The sequence below is a fragment of the Bidens hawaiensis genome, unplaced genomic scaffold, assembly GCF_021521415.1.
Source record: "Bidens hawaiensis isolate Kalapana, Puna unplaced genomic scaffold, B.hawaiensis_p1.1 tig00021713_1, whole genome shotgun sequence".
Taxonomy (NCBI): domain Eukaryota; kingdom Viridiplantae; phylum Streptophyta; class Magnoliopsida; order Asterales; family Asteraceae; genus Bidens; species Bidens hawaiensis.
The window spans coordinates 104,310-126,118 of NW_027493379.1; the positions used below are offsets into that span (position 1 = coordinate 104,310).

General features: G+C 31.9%; 1 protein-coding gene across 1 annotated transcript; it reads left to right on the forward strand.

The window, feature by feature from the left end:
- Positions 1–1,346: 1,346 nt before the first annotated feature.
- Positions 1,347–7,950, forward strand: LOC143564088 (uncharacterized). The gene is made up of 9 exons (XM_077051471.1): positions 1,347–1,494; positions 2,112–2,550; positions 2,668–2,994; positions 3,402–3,595; positions 3,749–4,963; positions 5,056–5,441; positions 5,567–6,388; positions 7,208–7,270; positions 7,894–7,950. The coding sequence occupies exons 1-9, from the start codon at positions 1,347–1,349 to the stop codon at positions 7,948–7,950; spliced, it is 3,651 nt and encodes a 1,216-aa protein (XP_076907586.1).
- Positions 7,951–21,809: the final 13,859 nt, after the last annotated feature.

Genomic DNA, 21,809 nt, shown 5'->3' on the forward strand with positions numbered 1-21,809 from the left:
TTTTTATGTTTGTTTATTTGACATTGTGATTTGGGTTTTATTTATGTTGGTTGAATTTTATATGGATATCTTTGAACTTATATTTTCCTTATGTTGAGTGTTATTTTATAGTAGGATTATCTATTATCTTTTTAAGGTTGTTAAAAAATTATATCAATAAGTTATTTTATTTTCTATATTATTTATGTTGGTTGAATTAAATAATTCATTTTTGTTAACTTTTACTTTTCGTGTTTTTGTTAAATAAACTATAGTAACAAACTTAAAATCTTCCTTATTTAACTAATTAGATCATGAGCAAATATAAACTACTTATTTATTTCCAGAGTTACATATAATTATATAGTAACAATTACTCAAATAAGTAATAAATTCATGAATAAATTTAGAATGTTAGATTTTTACTAATGTTGACATATAATTAGTTAACAGTTGACCATATTGATCAATAAATGTATAGATTTAAACAATCTTCTTAAATTTGAAAATATAATGTATCTATTAAAAGTTTAAAGGAATTAGTTACTTATTACCATAAATCATCAACTATATTTAACAGTCGTCCATTAATTACAATTTTAGAGTTTATGAGGAAACCCGTTAATAATTATATAACAAGCACATATAACTAAAAACACGGTTATTTTTTTATTTATATATTTTTAGAACGTATTAACATTAATATTACGACAGATTTAGTCATTATTTGGTTTGATAACAAATCAAGTTTATTCTTAACAAAAGAAATTAACTACCCACAATTATTTTTCAAATATAAATATACTATTCTAAAAATAAGGATACAATATAAATTTCTAATGGATTTTTAAATATTTACTTCCAAGTAAATATTCTGGAAGCTTACTATAATAATAATATTAACATCTAAATATAATAAACACACACACACACACACACATATATATATATATATATATATATATAATATCTTCATTAATATCACACAGCCAAAAACCGATCGTCTTCTTCTTCTTCGAACTTCCAAACACTAAACAGGTAATTAACTCTTCCAAATCATGGAGATCCTTTTTTAATAATGTTTTACAATTGTTATCATTTCCTCTTCTTTAATAATATCAACATTAATATCAACATTATCTTCTTTTTTAATAATGTTTTACAATTGTTTTTTTAACACATGTTATTTATGAATTTAAATATTTATATATGATGTTGTAGTTTCTTTGTATATTAACAACCAATTTTATATTTTAGGTGTGAATGTGACATCTACTTATCGTTTGACACCACTGTCTAATATTACCAACCACCATTTTACTTCTTTATCTAATATATTAAGGCCTGGATGTTCTTCCTCATCTACAATGTTGTTTGGTCAATCCTCATCAACGCATCGTGCGTCTCGCAGAAGCTTTAATGTTGATCATCCCATACCCATGCCAAACTTAGATCAATTTGATACGCTTAACGGTGAAAACGAGTCTATCAATCCTTGCAAATTGATATCTTCAGGTACGTGAATTCAATTACATTTGGTTTTGTTAGCTACTATATTTATAATTTAACTTTTGTAACATATTTCATTGAATTTATAATTTAACTGGAGATCATATTTCACTGAATTATATGTATTCATGTTGTACTTTTTTGGATTCATTCTGTTATTCCCTACTGTTTAAAGTTAATGTTTTTGGAAACTATTCATATATATATATATATACATATGTTAAATAAGACATAGTGTTATTTAACAAGAACCAATCAAAATAACGTTTTCAATTTTGTGGTAAACTATTAATATATATACATATGTGAAGTAAAGAAAACATATGATATGAATAGTTTATTGGTTACTGTATAATTTTTTTATTAATGTAATTTATATACTTTGCTTTAGACTTTTATACATTATTAATAAATAATTTCAGCCACTATTAACTTTTTCATTTATATATTAAATAATTTCAACCATGTATGCGTAATTATTGATTTCTTAGGAAGGTATTTTTTTATAAGTGATGGTTTAACTAACAAAATATCTCCAACTACGTTATTCATAGTTAATATATATATATATATATAATTCATCAAAGTTGTTTTTTATTCACGTCATATTCTATTTTCAACAGATTATTTAGATCATGGAGATCAAAATGTCATGTGTGGAGTTTGCAAAGCATTATTATGGGATTTAGAGACCAATAAAGGAAAAACAAACAACGGTGTCACAAGTTACTCACTCTGTTGTAGTACCGGTGATGTGCAACTTCCGGACATCAAGCCTCCACCAATGAGTTATATGAACTTGTTCCTTGATCATGATAGTACCAGCAAGTATTTTCTTCAAAACATTAGACGATATAATTCCATGTTTTCTTTTACGTCTCTTGGTGGGAAGATTGATAATTCTATTAATCCAGGAAACGCTCCATATACTTTTAGACTTGATGGAGAGAATTATCATTCATTGAGAAGTCTTCTTCCAATGCCTGACGCCAAACCACGGTTCTCTCAACTATACATTTACGATACTGAAAATGAAATATCAAATAGACGAGACATATTTCGGTACGTCCCCTTAACTCTTTTAATTGTTTTAATTATTATATTCATATTTGTATAAAAAATGATATTTTTTTAATTAGACATAATTTGATTTTTTGCCCTGTCAATGTTTTTATGTAGGGAAACAGATTCAACTGATAAATTGTTGGACAACCAAATTATTTGCTTCCTCAAGGACATGTTGGATTCTCATAATCCGTTGGTTAAAAGTTATCGGATTGCAAGGGATTGTTTTCAACAAAACCCAAATTTGGATTTAAAGTTGAGAATAATTGGAACACGCAAAGGAGACGCAAGGACGTACAACCTCCCAACAACTTCTGAAGTTGCAGCATTGATCGTTGGTGATATTGGTGATGCAGTTGATAAAAGAGATATTATTGTCACAACTCAAAGTGGATCTTTGAAACGTATTAGTGAATTGCATCCGTCATATGTTCCTCTTCAGTATCCTATTTTTTTCCTATATGGTGACGATGGTTATAGTATTGACATACTGCATCGTGATGTTCGAAGTTCGACAAAAAAAAACGCAAGAAGTGCACTATGCGTGAATTTTGGGCGTACAGATTTCAAGATAGGCCGGACAGCTACCCGCTAACTTTAAATGGCGGAAGACTGACTCAGCAGCTGTTTGTAGATTCGTACACGATGATAGAGACTCAAAGGTTGCATTATGTATGCACACAACAAAAAAATCTTAGGTCTGAAACTTATGAAAACCTAAGAAATCTACATTCGGCTAGAACATCTGACGTTTCCTCTGCTGGCCAACGTATCATTTTACCTTCTTCATTTACCGGAGGTGCTCGGTATATGATGCAAAATTACCTTGATGCAATGACAATATGTAGATGGTTTGGTTATCCCGATTTCTTTATAACCATAACATGCAACCCGAATTGGCCGGAAATCAAACGATTTTTACGAAATAAAAATCGAAAGTCCGAAGACAGGCCCGATATATTATGTCGGATATTTAAAATGAAGCTTGATTCATTGATGAAAGATCTGAAGGATAAAGCTTTGTTTGGGAAGCTTCAAGCTGGTATGTTTTATTTTTGTAGTTCATAATAACATTGGTTTTTTAAGATATTGTTGATTATAATTATCAAAATTAAGCTATCAAAACAATTAATTTTAACATATGTTATCTTTTTTTAAATAAGTTATCTAATTCACAACTACTTATATCATGCAGGTGTGTACACAATTGAATTTCAGAAACGTGGATTACCCCATGCACACATTTGCCTTTTTTTGCATTCTGAGCACAAAATTCATAATCCGGAGTGTATAGACAACTTTATCTCTGCAGAAATTCCAGATAAGAATGAAGATCCGGAGTTGTATTCGCTTGTAAGCGACCACATGATGCATGGTCCATGTGGTGTTACTCACCCTCAATGCACTTGCATGGTGGATAACGAATGCTCAAAAAATTTCCCAAAGAAACTTCAAAACGAAACGTCCATTGATTCTAATGGCTTTCCTGTTTATCGAAGAAGAGACTTGGGTAATGTTGTTGTTAAGTCTGGGGTAAATTTAGACAACAGACATGTTGTTCCTTATAACAAGAAACTGTTAAAAAAATATCAAGCCCATATCAACGTTGAATGGTGTAATCAAGAGGGTTCGATAAAGTATTTATTTAAGTACATTAATAAAGGTCCCGATCGTGCAACTATATCCCTTGTACAAAACAATGCTACTAATCAAGATGAAAATGTAGACGAAGTTAAGGCATTTTATGATTGCAGATTTCTGTCTGCATGTGAGGCGGCATGGAGAATATTTGCTTTTGATGTGCATTATAGATTTCCTTCAGTTACTCGACTTCCGTTTCATTTACCCGGTCAACAGACAGTTGTGTTTGCAGATGATGATGATGTTGAAGACGTTTTAAACAAATCCACTGTTGGTTCGTCAAGATTCACTGGTTGGATGGAGTGTAACCAGAAATATGATCTTGCACAAACCCTAACTTACGCAGAGTTTCCAACAAAATTTGTTTGGAAACAAGACGCAAGGGTTTGGGAGCTTCGTAAACGTGGTTTTTCTATCGATCGAATTCATCATGTTCCACCCGCCTTTAATGAAGCATACTTTTTAAGAATTTTGTTAAATAAGGTTAAAGGTCCTAAATGCTTTGAAGATATTCGTAAGGTTGATGGTGAAGTGTGTGCTACGTATAGAGATGCATGTTATAAAAGAGGGTTTCTAGATGATGACAACGAGTATATAGAAGCTATTGAAGAAGCAAGTCATACTGCAAGTGGTTACTACTTACGTAGTTTATTTGCAACAATGTTAATCACATATAGTTTATCTCGGCCGGACGATGTTTGGGAAAAGAGTTGGAAGTTTTTAATTGATGGCATTCTATATAAACAACAAATAGAGCAGAAAAATAAAGGTATCAAATGTTTTTCTTTTATTTTTTATAGATTTATCACAAATATGTTTATAAAAAACCTAATTGTTTAACAATTTTTTTATTGCCTACAGATTTGGTACTTTCAGAAACCCAACTAAAGAACCTCACTCTACTTGAAATTCAAAACTTCCTGTTGCGAAACAATTGTAGTTTGCGTTGTTTTCCCACCATGCCTTTCCCTGATGATGATTCAATTTCCGTATCAACAAATCGTTTTATGAACGAAGAACTTGCGTACGATACACATCATATGACGGGTGAGTTTGAACGACTTTATAGTTCGTTAATAGATGAGCAATGCAGTGTGTTTAACGAGATAATGGAAGCAGTAGATGCAAAAAATGGTGGTGTTTTCTTTGTTTATGGATATGGAGGCACGGGAAAAACATTTTTATGGAAGACTTTATCTGCTTCCAAACGATCGAAATCAAAAATCGTTTTAAGTGTGGCTCAAGCGGTATAGCATCTTTGTTACTTGAAGGAGGTAGAACCGCTCACTCTAGATTTCTAATTCCTATAAATCTAACTGAGGATTCTACCTGTTCAATAACAAAAAATCCAGATGTTTGCAACTTAATTTAGCAAACTGATCTGATTATCTGGGACAAGGCTCCTATGATACATAAGCATGCATTTGAAGCTTTGGATAGGAGTCTCAAAGATGTTTTAAAAGGTGTTAACCGTGATAGTACTCGAAAGCCATTTGGGGGGAAAGTTGTTGTTTTTGGGGGTGACTTTCGTCAAATACTACCCGTAATACAAAATGGATCACGTAGTGATATTGTTAATGCGTCACTTTGTTCGTCCCATTTGTGGTCCAATTGTAAAGTTCTGAAGTTAACCAAAAACATGAGGTTAACTGTCGGGTGTAACCCATCCAATTTTGAAGAGGCCTCCCAGTTCGCAAATTGGTTGTTGGAAGTTGGTGATGATACACTTGGTGGTGACAATGATGGTAATTTAGTTATAGAAATACCAAATGATCTTTTGATCGGTGATTCTGCTGATCCACTTTCAGAACTTATTGATTTTGTTTATCCTGCATTATTGGATAATTTTAATGATATTTCTTATTTCCAAGAAAGGGCCATACTTGCACCCTTAAACGAGGTTGTCCAAGATATTAATGACAGATTTTTAACTTTCTTTCCGGGAGAAGAAGTTGAATATCTAAGTTCGGATAGTATTGACAACTCTGAAACTGTCGGGCCTGGTTTCGATCAAGCATTGCACTCACCGGATTTTCTAAATGGTTTGAAGCTTTCTGGTATGCCTAATCATAAATTGGTTGTAAAAGTTGGTGTCCCAGTAATGTTGCTAAGAAATATTGATCAGAAAAACGGTTTATGCAACGGAACAAGATTACAGATTATTCAATGCGGTAGGCGTTTTATCGAAGTAAAGGTCATTTCGGGTACAAACATTGGTCATCGCACTTACTTAACTCGAAGTACACTAACTCCTACAGATAAAAAATTGCCAATCAAGTTGAAAAGAAGACAGTTTCCTATAGCGGTTTGTTTTGCAATGACAATTAACAAAAGTCAAGGCCAATCCCTAGCTGGAATATATCTTCGACATCCGGTGTTTACACATGGTCAGTTATATGTGGCTTTATCCAGAGTGAAGAGTAGAGCCGGAGTTAAAATGCTTATTTTAGACAAGGAGGGTAAAGTTACAAATCAAACTTCAATTGTGGTTTATAAGGAACTGTTTAATAATATATGAAGTTTTTATTTTTTATCTATGGAGTGATTGTAAAGATCGTTTTATTTTTCTTGGAAAGTTATTAACAATTGTATATTCTATTATCGTGGCAATATGTATGTATGATTTTTGTTTTTGACTTTAAAATTATCGTTTTATGTTACAAGATTTAATTATTTCAACCCGTGGCGCCCACGGGTCAATAACCTAGTTACTTTATAAATATGTAAATTTACCATACTTGTACATAATATTTATTTTAAATGATATATTTAAAATATTTCTCTTTTATATAATATTTATTTAAAGTTTATAAATCAATAAATTCAAGCAACTATATTTTAAAATTTCAATCCCTTCAAATTCATTCAAACTCAAACACCTATAGATTAAACCATTTTTTTATAAAGATTATATTATTTCCCAACGACTTTGCTCCTCTGTAATGGTTATAAACCCTATAACTCCTACCCAATTATGTGATTCCAAACTTAAAATTTTTTGATGTTTTCCTAGGCCCAACCGTATGAGGTAACACGAAGAAGGTTAGTGGTCGCAACACCATATTATATCGCACTCGTAAGTTGTTTAAGGAAACATATCTATGTATGTAAGTAGTATGAAAAGACTTATAATCTAATGGCATGAGAGGTATTCATGTCAATGGAGAATGGAGATGCTCTCTTTATCCACAACATTGATTTCCATGTTTAACCTTTGTATTAATCTAATGTAATCTAACATTTAAGAACATTAACTTAGAGTGAAAGTGATTTTATTTTATTATGTGCATAAGTTACAATTTGTAAAGACAAATGAGAATGTGTTTATACTTGAAGAGAATGTTAACAACATATTTTATTCTTTTTTTAAATATGAACGACAAATCTGGCTGCACTCTAAATTATTATACTTTTTTGACAACGATGATTTGTCTGCACTCTAAATTATTATACTTTTTTGACAACGATGAACTCGAATTCTATCAACTTAAAAAAGACAAAGCCTTATTTGGTATCGTTTGACCAAAGAACCTTCGTAGTAGTGTTTAGCTTGAAGCAAATGACGGAAAATCTATTTTAGTAGGTATTTGCTCCTTTAAAACTAGGTTTGTGGCGGCTATATATTCTCTTTATGTTTACAAATTTTCAGTTGTGGCTCGTTTTCAACATGTGTTTTGACGCATTGTTTTATTACAACAGAATCCACAGCCTATTGCTAATATGCTCCCAACTTTCAAGTTCGATAAGTTGCTTTAGTGATTTGATTATACATATACCATTCACAAATTGGCGATTACAATGATGTGTCTAACCCATTACATGGTATGTTCAGCCTTTAATATTATGTTGTTAAATTTTTGTGTAATTAAAGTGGCAAATACTATTCCTTTAAAATTCACGATTGTGCACGCATCATGTCATGAATTCTTCCTGCATAAGCGGGCATTAATGAATAAACAAACCTCTCTCGGCGTTCATTCGTATGATTTATCTATCTCATGCTTCAACACTCATTCTCAGGGCCGGCCCTAAGGAGGAGCTGGGTGGTCGACGGACCTCGGCCCGAATTTATTTATTTTTTTATAAAAAATATATGTATTTTGATGAAAGACGATATGTATATTTAATGTTTAAACTCATTTACATAATAACTCGCTTGGTCTAGTGGCAAAGGGTATGACTCCCAACTAAAAGGTTGTAGGTTCTATTCTCATTTGAGAAATGTTTAAGCCTATTTTTATACAAAAATTTTTACACAACACACATTATAACCACGTAAGCCAATTTAAAAATTAAATTGTTTGAACCCAACAAAATACTAATTTTACTTAAGACCTAAAATGTTTTTCGTTTTCAACCCAAAAACTTTTTCAATTCTTGAAGCCGGCACTGCTCATTTTTCATAGATCAAAACTCTCATTTATTTTTCTATGAGCCTGGACCAAGCACTGATGGGGCCTCAACAAATTATAGTGGACCTTCAGCATCATGGGCTAGTATCTTTGGATGTGTTCATACTTTCTTGTTAATGGATTAGTCAATACATTAGTCCTCGCTTTCTAAGGTCGGTTATAACGTTAGGTTTAGCTTTAGTTGTGTTGGTGTTTTTTTAGCTCATTTGTGGTGTTTGTGCTAGAACACATCTGTTTGTGTTCATGTTCATCATTATACTATTGACCACTTATAAAGAAGTCATATGAGCTTTGGATATAACAATTTAAAAGTGGCATGGCAATGCACATGCATTGTTTTGTTGGCCCCAAATGTGATATGGGGGTGGAATGGTGGATCCTGTTTTTATCTTCTTTTTATATACAACTTTGAATCATTATACCGTAGGGATGTAACTTTAATGCTTCATAAAAATACAAACCGGTTATTTAAACAGCTTAAGTGTAAACCACTATCGAATCTATGAAAGCAATGGTTTATACATTCAACACGATTTGCCCTGTAAAAACATAGGCTTAGAATTGGTAAACAATACGATTTATAGTTAAGAAACCATCCCGAGATGTTTCATATATGCAATTTTGTTTTCGTAACGAATTCAATAACCGCGTCCAAAAGAACAACTTTCTTCTATTTGCCTTAGAAATTTTGTATATTTTGTTCTTTCCTTACAACTCCAAACCCGGAGTATTTCCAACAACGTTTGGACCTAACCCAGTACCCGAGTGAGTTTTCCTGAGACGAGATGTCAACCGTTCATAATGATTTTGATGCTCCATACCTGACTCATTCAACAACACCATCAAGGAGGAAACCCGTCAATGTGCGAAAACCCTCTTGAGTTAGGTTTTGAACATGAAACCATCTCAAACCTTATCCAACACTTCCATGTCATTGAACCAGAAGGTGAATGGCGGTGGTGTTTTAGATAATGTGTATGATGGCAGTTTTCAAATTAATCATCAAGCGTTAGATGATATGTTCGAGCCTGTATGGGTCAATGTTTTAGCTTAACTCCTTCTAACAGGTAATGATGTAAATTTATATTATTTATTACTAAAATAATTTTTGTTGCATCATCATAATATTTAATTTGCATGGCCTTATCTTCTAAATAATCTCCTTATAATAGCTAATGACGTAAGTTATAATTATTAATGATAAAGGGCCTCATTCATCAACTATCTTTCTATGCCTTTTAGACCTTTAAAGTCTCATATTAATCTTAAAAGGGAAAGGTTGGTAAACTAAAAATATCCTATGAAATACCAATGGGGTTGGTAGTCTATTAACAAAAATAAAACCTTTTAATATTATGAAAACATTGTGAAATATTGAGAAAACACTAATTAGAAAAAACACATATTAGACTACCATAGTGCACTAATAAATAATGTGAAAACACGTATTAGAAAATAAATTTATTTTTTTAAACTTATATATTAGTATTAATAATAAAATAACATGATTGAAATACAATACAATAGTGATTTCTCCTCTTGAATTAAAAAAAAATGAGAACAAATTTAATTTGATGATATTTACGAACATAAACATTATATTTGTATCTACGAAGTACAAAATTCAAAGAATATTCTTGGTCAAAGAGTTATTGAATTGTGTGTATACCATGCAAATAAAAAACCATTAAATTAGATTTGTTAGTAGTATAACACAAACATGACTTACACAAATATGCAATGTTTTAAAAATTGGTATTTTATTTGTATCGGATTTGGCTAAAAAATGGTACAACCAGTTGAATCGGATCATACCGGAAGGTTCAACTGGTTGCATAGTTTACATTATAATTTTCTATAAATGTAACTTCAATACAAAAATAACTCAAAAGTAAATGCAAAAGCACTCATTTTTTTTAAAATAGTCCTAAAGTATACACGTTTAAATGATAATTGTTAGGTTAAAAGTAATTTTGAAAAAATATGGGCTGCAAATATCAAAAATTTCTCAGACATAAAACCGGTTTGCCGGTAAAAACCGGTATTTCAGACAAAAACCGCCGGTATGATGTTCTAGCAAACCGGCCAAAAATACCGGACTCAAAATACCGATCTGCTGTGCGAAATCCGGTTTAACCGGTTCAAACGGCCGGTTTGAACCGGTTTTTAAACACTACCATTAAAAGTTTACGTTTACCTACATATGTTAGTAGTATAACATAAACATGACTTACACAAATATATGTTCTGCAAATAACAAAATTTGTTCACGTGTATTTTTTCAGGAAAGATTATTAAACACTGAATTTCAATAAATTTTTAATTTTACTGAAGACATTATTAGATAGATAAAATCGTTTGGATTTCTTTGATTCAAGTATAGGTTGAAATTTAGAACAATCTCATATTCTCATCCTTAGATTAGTGTTCTTTTAGTTTGATGTATTTTTTGGTGTGTTTGACATCTCTCTGTTTGGGAGAGGGGTGTTTGGTGGTTATTTTTGCCGTGGTGTTTATTAAAGTTATAGTTTGAAAAAAAAAATTAAAAATACTTTAAGTTCTTTATTAAGTGATAATAACCTAATTATTATATAAATGTTTGTTGTAACAATTTCAAAAGATATTTCAACCTAACCTAACGTGATTCTAAACTATCAAATTCAACAGTTGATTTTAAGATGTTCGATAATGGAATTTACTTACAAAAGGCGGACAAACAAAGATAAAGATTGATTAAAGTTTGTGAATAATAATTTATTTAAGACCAAAAATAGTTATAAATAGGATTCATAGTATGTTGACTACATCCAAATTCGTGAGTAGCCACATGTTGATTCGTTATACGTCATACCGAATTCATCATGAGAAATTTAATTATTCTGTTCCTAATAATTGATATTTCATGTGTACACCATTCATATACTAAATAGAATATCGTTTTTCTCTTGTTTCAAAACTTGTTTAAACTAAATATGAAGAACACTAAAGTTGAATTTGACGGGAAGACCAAACTTTAATCAATATTATTAGTTTTGATAATGACTATATAAACATATTTGACTTGAAATATTACTAGTTCATCACTGATAATTATATGTCACATACATGTTCCTAAACACTTAGTTAGTCGTCTGAAGTTATATTACACTGTAATCAAGACAGAGGAATATGTTGAAGATATGGATGACGAAGGATTAAAGCGATACGACATAAACATGTTATGAATCAAGAGAGACTAAAAATATATAACATAAAACTAAGACATCAAAGATTTTTTCATAACAAAGAAGAAGTTTATAAAACTTAAGAATTTTATGAAGGTATAATTCAAAATCGCTTGAAAGAATAAAACTTAACATAAATGTTTAAGTCAAACAAAGAGGGCATGCATAGTAATTTTAAATAAAGAAAAAGTATACTACATAAACCCATTTTGAGAGTTAATTGCCCGTTTGCCCCCTGTGGTTTGTCAAACTAGCACGTTTGCCCCCAGTGGTTCCGAAATAGCACCATTGCCCCCTGAGGTTGTTTTTTTAGTACCCGGGTGCCCCCAAACATGAACGTCCGTTAGTTTTCACCGTTTGGTGTCAGAAAGTTAGGGTATTTTCGTCTTTTAACATTGAAATGATGGAACGTCACAGTCAGTTTCACTTATACACATATTTCCCTTCGATTCTTCAACCCTACATTCTTCGATTTCTTCACAACTCGCACCGGTGATTTAGGGTTTTGATCGGACGAGAAACAACGTTTGAAACCAGACTTGTAGAGGTTTGTGAAAACTAAATGCTTACCGGATCTGGACAAGAGTAGAACCGACGGCCAGGGTTGTTATCGGTCCACGATGTTCGGACAACGGATACTTTTCCACACTTGCACATCGCCATTGAAGGACCTGCAACTAGAAGCCGGAGACCTGCAAGTAAAAAATGGAGGGGAAGGGCAGCCGTTAGTTTTGAGGGAGATTTAGGTGAGGGGTTGTTTTTATAATAGGGATAACATAAATAGACCAATTTACCCCCACCAGAATGGCACGTGACCGTGACTTGACGTCCCTATTTAACGGCCTTTCTGCAAAAGGGGCAAACGTGCTAAAAAAACATAATACAAGGGCCACCCAGGTACTAAAAAAACAACCTCAGGGGGCAATGGTGCTATTTCGGAACCACTGGGGGCAAACGTGCTAGTTTGACAAACCACAGGGGGCAAACGGGCAATTAACTCCCATTTTGATGAAATACTTCAATAGTAACTGTGGATGGGGACATTGGATGGCTAAAAGTATATCTAATTGAGGTGGGTAAAAGTGACAAAGACGTCCCACAACGTTCATATCATAAAACACAAGAATTGGTGATTGTTTGTCCATGTTCCATGGAACACACTGCGCCATCGACTGCCGAACAATATGTTTGTTTTGACCTTGTGTTTATGTTCGGACTGTAAATAAATGTTTTATTTAAACATTATCTTCACCTATTTTTTTGTAATTAAAACATATTTAACATTCAAATATCTCTCTTGATTATAAACATCATTCAAGCATCCTTTGAAGAATAAGACATCAAGATTATCAAATAGTAGAAAGAAGAGCAAGTGTTATAACGGATATAACCTATTCAACCGTTCTTGTATAAATTAGGGGAACATAATTGGATGTCGTTTTGGTGATTTGCAAGAAGATTATTCAGTATGATTAATGATTTGAAAAGACGAACACTATCTTGATATAGTGTTAGGGTGGAAGCATTATCTTGACGTAGTTTTATGATCATTGTGGTGAAGACAATATAGCTTAACATAGTGTTTGAGGGAATTCATTAGCTTGACATAATGAATATTTGAAGACTTGTAAAGTCATACCATTTCAATATTTTGATATAGTGTGTTCAAAATGTATTTAAATGACTTTTGTCTCTTTGTCACAAGTTGTCACCATATAACTTTATGCACTTATGCAAGTAGCCCTTTGTAGCGGAGCGTCCTCCGGTATTCAAAGTTGCAAAGTATAACTTTTAGCTTGAAAAGATTAGGATTAAGTACACTTTTAATCTTGCCAATATAACAATATTGTTGTTACAAATAGGTCTCCCTAGAAGAAGCTACAAATATGTATAGTCAAAGATCAAGTGATGTGCAATCAATCCACATGAATGTCACAAATCGTTACCTAGTTTTTTGAATTTTGTTAACAATGGAATCACACAAACTAGAATTGATTATTCCGTTGAGTTTTTTTAATTATTAATTTTCATAGTTTTTGTATGTGTTTACATATTCTCTGGGAGAATGACGTCTTTTAGTTGAAAAATCAGGCATAGATGCATATAAACTACTCTAATACACCATATTGTTCTAAAATAAACAATACATTTAATATATTTATATAAATTTTATTAAGTATATTAAATATATATTTACCTAGTAATTATTATCGTATATAAATTATGATAAAGGAAGTTATGTATAAACATTATATTTATCTATAAAAATATCGAGTTTCGTAATATTAATATTGTTTCAATTTATTGGTGTATTGATTTTATTAATCTTAACTATTATCTTTTAACGCTACTGATCTCAACTCACGAGTTGGATGAGATGATACCATCTTTTATCATATTTGTTTCCAACAGTCCGGGACTAACATAATGCTAACATCATTACAAAGATGTTTGGGACGATATTGTTGAGTTTTTTTGGGAAAAAGGTGAGTTTTCCGGCCAAAAAAGTTTTTCCGACGACCTAATACTAAAGGCGTTAGCATTCCGTTAGTCGGGCGGACCGTTGAAAACAAATATGATAAAAGTTGGGATCATTATCAGCAAGTTCGTTAGTTGAGATCAACAACAACCAAAAGATGATAGTTGAGATTAATAATAACCAATACACCTAATTTATTTATTACATGCCATTTTGTTCTTGGGATTAAGCGTGTATTTGGAAGAAAAACAAATTAGTAGCATATTAAGTTTAGAATTTGAAAGAAAAATATGTCACATCGTCGCCGTTACAAAATAAAAAATGAAAGACTAGGGAAATAGATAGAAGAGAAAATTAGATGGTCAAGGCATATAACTTTTAGGTGATGTGTCAAAGTGATTAGGATAGTTTAGTGTAAAACGTGAGTCTATTAGCTCAAGTTAGTTATATATACACAACATGTATTTCTAAATTTAAACAAATAAATTAATAAAAATACTTGAGACGAGTCTGAGCCGAACTTAAACTTGAAAAACTACCACGAGTGAAACTCGAGCTCTTTAAATAACGCTTGACACGAGTAAAACTCAAACTTAAGCTCATACTCCGCTCATATAGACTCATGTGGCAAAAACAATCCATTCTTATCCTTTCACGGTGGATTACCAATATACATGCATTTAGCTTCTTCTGCTACCAGTAAAAATAGCCCTTAAAATAGAAACTTATGTGTGTTAATAAAACTAACAGTAAAAATGGTCCTCTAAAGTTTTGAGTTTTGGCTCAGCTTGTTTATAAACCGCTAACTTGGCGCTGCTCGCTTTTTCTCGGGGTTTAAATACTAATTAAACTCATTTACTCTTTCCAATTCGAGTAAAACTGATATTTGTGAGATACCCAAGTTGCCAATTTATAGAAAGGGTACAGCGGCGACCGAACCATTTCTGAACAAAAAACACAGGCACCGATATTGGTATTCACTTTTGTGTTTTTTTAATCGGTGTAAAACAATGTTGATATTCTTTAGGCATGTCACAAGCGTATTTTCTGGGTTACTTGACAACTTTTGATTAATCAAACTCTTTGATTTTATAGAAACTTCGATATTTTTCACTATTGATATCGAAACGGTAACTTATTAACACTTTTATTTGATTAGGTATGATACTATTTTAACATAATTTACATTTTATGTTATCGTATTCCCCTGCTAAGAATCGTAACATGCAAAAAGATCAGAAAGTGTTACTTTTTGATACATATATCCATAATTATGGTAATGGTAACAGTGGCCAACAATTTATTTTTCTTTACTTATTTATTACTCTACTAATCTACTATCAAACTCATAACTCATGTATTACATGAGTTGAATAAATAACTTTGTTTTCTAAATTGAAATCCATTTTTTTTTATTTTGTAACTTGTAAATTTATATGTATTATAAAGTGATGAAATAACATAGTCATAAAAAATAGGTTGAGCTCAAAGAAATAGAATATGTGATATTTGATAGTTGCTTATGTGTCATTTATAGATATTCAAGTGTATGGCTTTTCTTTGAATTTTAGTCTATCTTTTCTTTTCTTTGTTTCATTAATCGAAAGATTATTGTCGTAACATAAACTTAAAACTTGTCACCAAAGTGTCACTAGGTTGAGTCATAATATTTAATGTTTGGAGGCTCGGTGCACTTAATGTGGCTAAGTATATATAAAAAGAGAATGATCCTTACTATATTCATCACGCATTTAAAGAAATAACGTTTGAGAGGCATTGCCGAAGTTTATTGGCACCCCAATTGGTAACCCTGGCAAATAAGCTAGGTAACACATGATTCAGTTTTATTTAGTATTGGCTCAAATACCAAAACCAAAGTATCGGTTTTTTTTAAAAACCGTTGGTTTTGGTTCGCTTATGGATCTTTTTAACATTTCGGCAATAAAATCTTTGGGCCTTTAAAAATTATCCGAAAATAATGAATTTGGTCCTAAAACTTTTAATCTGAACTTTTTGTTAACCACATAATAATGAACTCGGACATGAACCTTTTTTGTTTAAAATATTAAATTTGGGACATGATCCGTTGAGTATGAAAACGAGTTCAACCAAATTATATGTAAAGGAAAAAACTAATGTAGTATCAAGATAATGTGCCATTAAGGAATGTAGGTTTGGATACGACTACAATGAAGGTGCTTTGTTCGTTTTGAAAGTTGATCATTGGAAGGAATCGTTAGATTGGCTTTTAAAAGACACATGAGTATGAAATGTTTGTGTTGGCAAATGTGGAACCAAGTTTGAAAGGTTTGTTTTGATATTTAGATTTTTTTTTATACACGTTTCAGTTTTTTGTTTTGAATGTAAGTGGTTAGGCTTAAAAAACTTTTTTGTTAATCGATTTGGTGTTTTAGTTTTTCATTAAAAATTTCTTTTTCTTGATCTAACTATTATAATTGTTGTATTCTCTTTTGTTAATGTATTTTCTGCCATCTTGATCTTGGAGTAAAAAAAAACACATTAAACTACAAACTAAAAACATAGTATTGCATTTTGAGTAAGAAAGATAACCATGAAAAGATAAGAAAATATCCTTTTAGAACATTGTTCAATGGTAAATTGAGTTGAGTAAGTTAATATCTTAATTCTTTGTTCTTATAAGGAAAAATGTTAACTATACTACAATTTAAAAAATCTTGTATTAATATGTATATATATATATATATATATATTTTATATAATTATTTTTCAATTCATGTATTACAGGGGCTTATAGTATAGTATATTATAATAAAAAAAAAGTCATGTCTAGGACTTAGATTGTAATACACAAATGCATTTATTTTTTCTTCTTATAAATATACCAATCAAATTAAGGAAATAATGATTTATTTCAACAAAATAAATAAAAAACTATTGGATGCGAAAATTAGAACTTAAAAGTTGAGTTGAGCCATGCGACACAAGTACCGCACAACCATATTTTTATTTATTAGTTTCTCTCCAACCAAATGTAGTAACATTGAAATGAGCTATTGTAAGTTTTTAAAGTGTAATGAGTGAACTTATAAAGTTATTTTGGTGTAGTAGTAAACTACTAATTTTAGTTTTCTTGGAAGTTTATTAGTCAAATGCTAAAAAAAATAATAATAATAAGATGGAGATTTTCTTAACCTTTTTATTTCTTTCTCAGGTTTTAATTTACTTGTTTTAAGTAACTCTCATTAAACTCATTTATAAAATAATAATAATAATAATATAATAAATAATAGTAATATAACAATAATAAATAATAAGTAAAAAAAGAACGTAAAATGCAGATATAAACTATAGACACAAAACCGTATATTATCTCTGTTATATGCTACATATTATTGGCGACCGCTAAGTTATTATCAATACATGTATAGTCATTATCGAATACGAATTCAATTTATAATTGACTTTAAACTTGTAGTATTTATTCTCATCCCAAAAGGTATGAATAAAATACAAGCTGTAACGGAATATTATGGATTTCAATTTCAGAGAGTTAAACAACACTTTAATAAATAGACATACATTATCCATTCATCGATCTACAAATCCAAACTTATACTTGTATTTTATTAGCATAAGATTTCAATTTCAGAGAGTTAAACAACAACTACCAACACTCATTGTCTGTAGACTGTTTGTTTTTACGAAAACGTTTCATAAAAAACATACCGCACAAACTTTTCTTTTACAGATTTGATCCATCCACTTTTAAGATCTTCTAAGATCTGCAGAGGGTTAAACACTACAACTTACCAACACCCACTGTCCACCACCACCACCTATCACCCATCGTCCGTCGCCACCACCATCCACCACCACCATCCACCGTCTATCACCACCGTCCATCGCCATCGCCACCCCCCGTTCGCCACCACCCACTACTACAGTCCGTGCACCGCCACAAGTTTATTTTAGCAGTATACAAACGTTTAAAAACAAACAGTTTTCTTCTGCATACTACCGGGGTTTGGGCCACTCTTTTTCTACAGATGTTTGCAAACGTGGTTCCCAGACTGCAGACATTTTATCTTAAAAAACAAACATAAATTTCACTACATTTTTTCAATTCTTTTCAATTCAATAATATTTGTTTAAAATTTAGACCCAATTACAAATTTTGTCCTTTAAAAAAAGCCAAATTACGGTTCGTGTCCTTTCCTTGCAGGCGGTGTCCTTTAAACTTTTTTTTTCTACACGTTATGTCCTTTACGCTAACTGGGTTAGAAAAACTCAGTTAAATGCCCTCACGTGAGACGCATGTGAGGGCATTTTTGTCTTTTTGCCTACCCTGCAACAACAACTTCTTCTTCTTCTGCTGTTTCTATACCTTCACTAACATCATCACCTGCCATCACCCTTCCTCAACCACCACCCAACCTTAACCATCACCTGCCACAATCGAATCTAGCACCACCCTCCCATCTCCGATTAACCACCACCGGTATGCATCGTGACCACCACTGATTCACGGCCACCATCGTCGAAATCCATCTTAATTCCAACCACAACCATAGCCGGCCACTTCTGACTTCCGACGACAACTACCTACCACCACTGCTTCCGTTAACAACTTACGAGTAAGTCTAATTTTGGGATTTAAGGGTTACATGTTAATTTTGGGGAATTTTGGGGATTAATTTTGGGTCGGGTTTCTGTTTGGAAACCCTAGGTGACGGTGGTTGGTAGCGGCGGTGTTCTGGTGGCCGTGAAAACCCCAAATGATTCTGCCACCATCGTCGAAATCCATCTTAATTCCAACCACAACCATAGCCGGCCACTTCTGACTTCCGACGACAACTACCTACCACCACTGCTTCCGTTAACAACTTACGAGTAAGTCCAATTTGGGGATTTAAGGGTTACATGTTAATTTTGGGGAATTTTGGGGATTAATTTTGGGTCGGGTTTCTGTTTGGAAACCCTAGGTGACGGTGGTTGGTAGCTCCGGTGTTCTGGTGGCCGTGAATCAGTGGTGGTCACGATGCATACCGGTGGTGGTTAATCGGAGATGGGAGGGTGGTGCTAGATTCGATTGTGGCAGGTGATGGTTAAGGTTGGGTGGTGGTTGAGGAAGGGTGATGGCAGGTGATGATGTTAGTGAAGGTATAGAAACAGCAGAAGAAGAAGAAGTTGTTGTTGCAGGGTAGGCAAAAAGACAAAAATGCCCTCACATGCGTCTCACGTGAGGGCATTTAACTGAGTTTTTCTAACCCAGTTAGCGTAAAGGACATAACGTGTAGAAAAAAAAAGTTTAAAGGACACCGCCTGCAAGGAAACTTAGAAAAGGACACGAACCGATTTTTGGCTTTTTTTAAAGGACAAAATTTGTAATTCTGTCTAAAATTTATTATTAAATTTCTCATTCCTCCATCCATAACCTATTTTAAAATATATTAAAAAGTTACAAAATGTAAACAGTACATTTTTATATAGAAAAAAATTACTGTGTTTTATCACTTCTCTACGATAACATCCTTCCTCATGGTTAATGAGAGAGAGAATGTGAATGCTCTTGAAGATATGATAATGTATAACTAATTATGAAAAAATATATCCTTCCTCATGGTTAATGAGAGAAAGAATGTGAATGCTCTTGAGATATGATAATGTATAACCAATTATGAAAAAATATATCGTCAATATATGTGGTTGTACATTAAAGAAAGGTGATTGGAAGATGTTTATGTTTAGCTTAGGGGGTGTTTGGATTGTTTATTTTTATTAATTTGTAACTTATAAGCTTTTTTGGAAAGTAATAAGGTTTTTGGGATTGTTTATAGTGAGAGGAAAAGTTTTATAAGTTACACTTTTATAACTTATTAACTTAATAAAAAACTATAATGAGTTAAAATAAGGAATCCCAAATACCCCATTAATTGAAGATCCTCCAACAACTTTCAATATTTTATAAAATAATCATTTACTTTTTGTTTGTGGTGTTACATCCATATCTATTGATTATAGAGTATACTGTAATTTTTGTTCATGTGGTTTATTCAAATATGTGGTTTTAGCTCAACAGTTTCAAATTTACGATTTTCGTTCTTATAGTTTTATTTCACTTGCAATTATACCCAAATTTACTAATCCAGTTAAGTCTAGTCGTTAAACCCATCAGCGTGCCCCTCATGTCAGGGGCATTTTGTTCTTTTTCTCCCAAATAAACTCCGTCCTAATTCGCAAACCCCCTCAAGTGAGAGGCTGAAGTGTATTTTTTTTTTGGGGGGGGGGGGGAGGGGCAGCCCCTCACGTGAAGAGCACGCTGATGGGTTTAACGACCAAACTTAACGGGATTAGTGAATTCGGGTTTAATTGCAAGTGAAATGAAACCACATGGATGAAAACCGCAAATTTGAAACAATTGGACTAAAACCGTAGATTTAGACAAACCACATGAACGAAAACCACAGTTCACTCTAGATTATATATGGCAATTTCATAAATTAGTAAACAAGTTTCAAAAGTATTGCAATTAAGTTATTTAAGTTTAAAAAGTGTTCCAATTAAGTTATTCAACTTTCATATTTTATTAAATTAAAGGTTTTTAACATATTTTTTTAGCATTTTTCTTTTTTGTTTCACATAGGAAATATTTTTATCTTATTTCTGATGTTGACGTTGAGTGATGACATGAATTTTATTTTTTATTTTTAAATTTTAATATAGTTAGCGTTCTTTTTATTTTCTAAATTTAATTACATATATTGCAAATTCCGTCTCTCACATCTTATCCTTCATTGTTTTCTTGCATACTAAAAAATCTTTGAGACTCGATTTGAAGATTTAGTAATTTGATTTAGAGAAAATTTTCATAGGTGACTTAATTGAAACACTTTTAAAACTTTGTTACTATTTTATGACATTTTCCCCCATTTAAAAAGCATAAGTTAGGGATCTCTTAATTTTTAAAATGTACCAAACTTGTTGGTTAAGATATAAGTCATAATGCAAATAACAAGAATTTAGTGGTAAAATGATTTTTAACTCACCAATGTCTTCTGTAAACTTTCATTTACAAAAAAGGAATACAACTTTAGTCCCTCAGCTTCGATCTCTTCTTATTAATTTATAGAAAGCTACATATGTTCCCCTCATTTTAAACCAAATACCCCCGCGATTTTTTAACGGCCGTAATGATGTCACACATTAATATTTAAAAAAAGTTGCACCATCAAATGAGCTATTTATACTCACACGTTACGTGATTGCGAATTAGAACCAACTAACGGGTCGGGCGGTCTCTGGTCATGTTTAAAACTGGATTATGGCTGGAACGAGTCAATACAAAAAATGATTAATTTGGTTTGGTTGGTAAATGTTCAGGTTAAAAGAGGTCAAGTTAGAACAAGTTTCGAGTTAGAACGGTGTCCGGTCGAAACATGATCCGGGCCAAAATTGGTTAGTTTAAAAAATGATTTATTTAAAATTATTGAATGTTTCATCTTTACTGCTTGATTTCCA

Coding starts and splice junctions, on each gene's coding strand:
- LOC143564088 (XM_077051471.1), top strand. CDS start 1,347: ATGTTGTTTGGTCAATCCTCATCAACGCATCGTGCGTCTCGCAGAAGC. Junction 3,596..3,748: donor GTTTGGGAAGCTTCAAGCTG/GTATGTTTTATT, acceptor TATATCATGCAG/GTGTGTACACAATTGAATTT. Junction 4,964..5,055: donor AATAGAGCAGAAAAATAAAG/GTATCAAATGTT, acceptor TATTGCCTACAG/ATTTGGTACTTTCAGAAACC.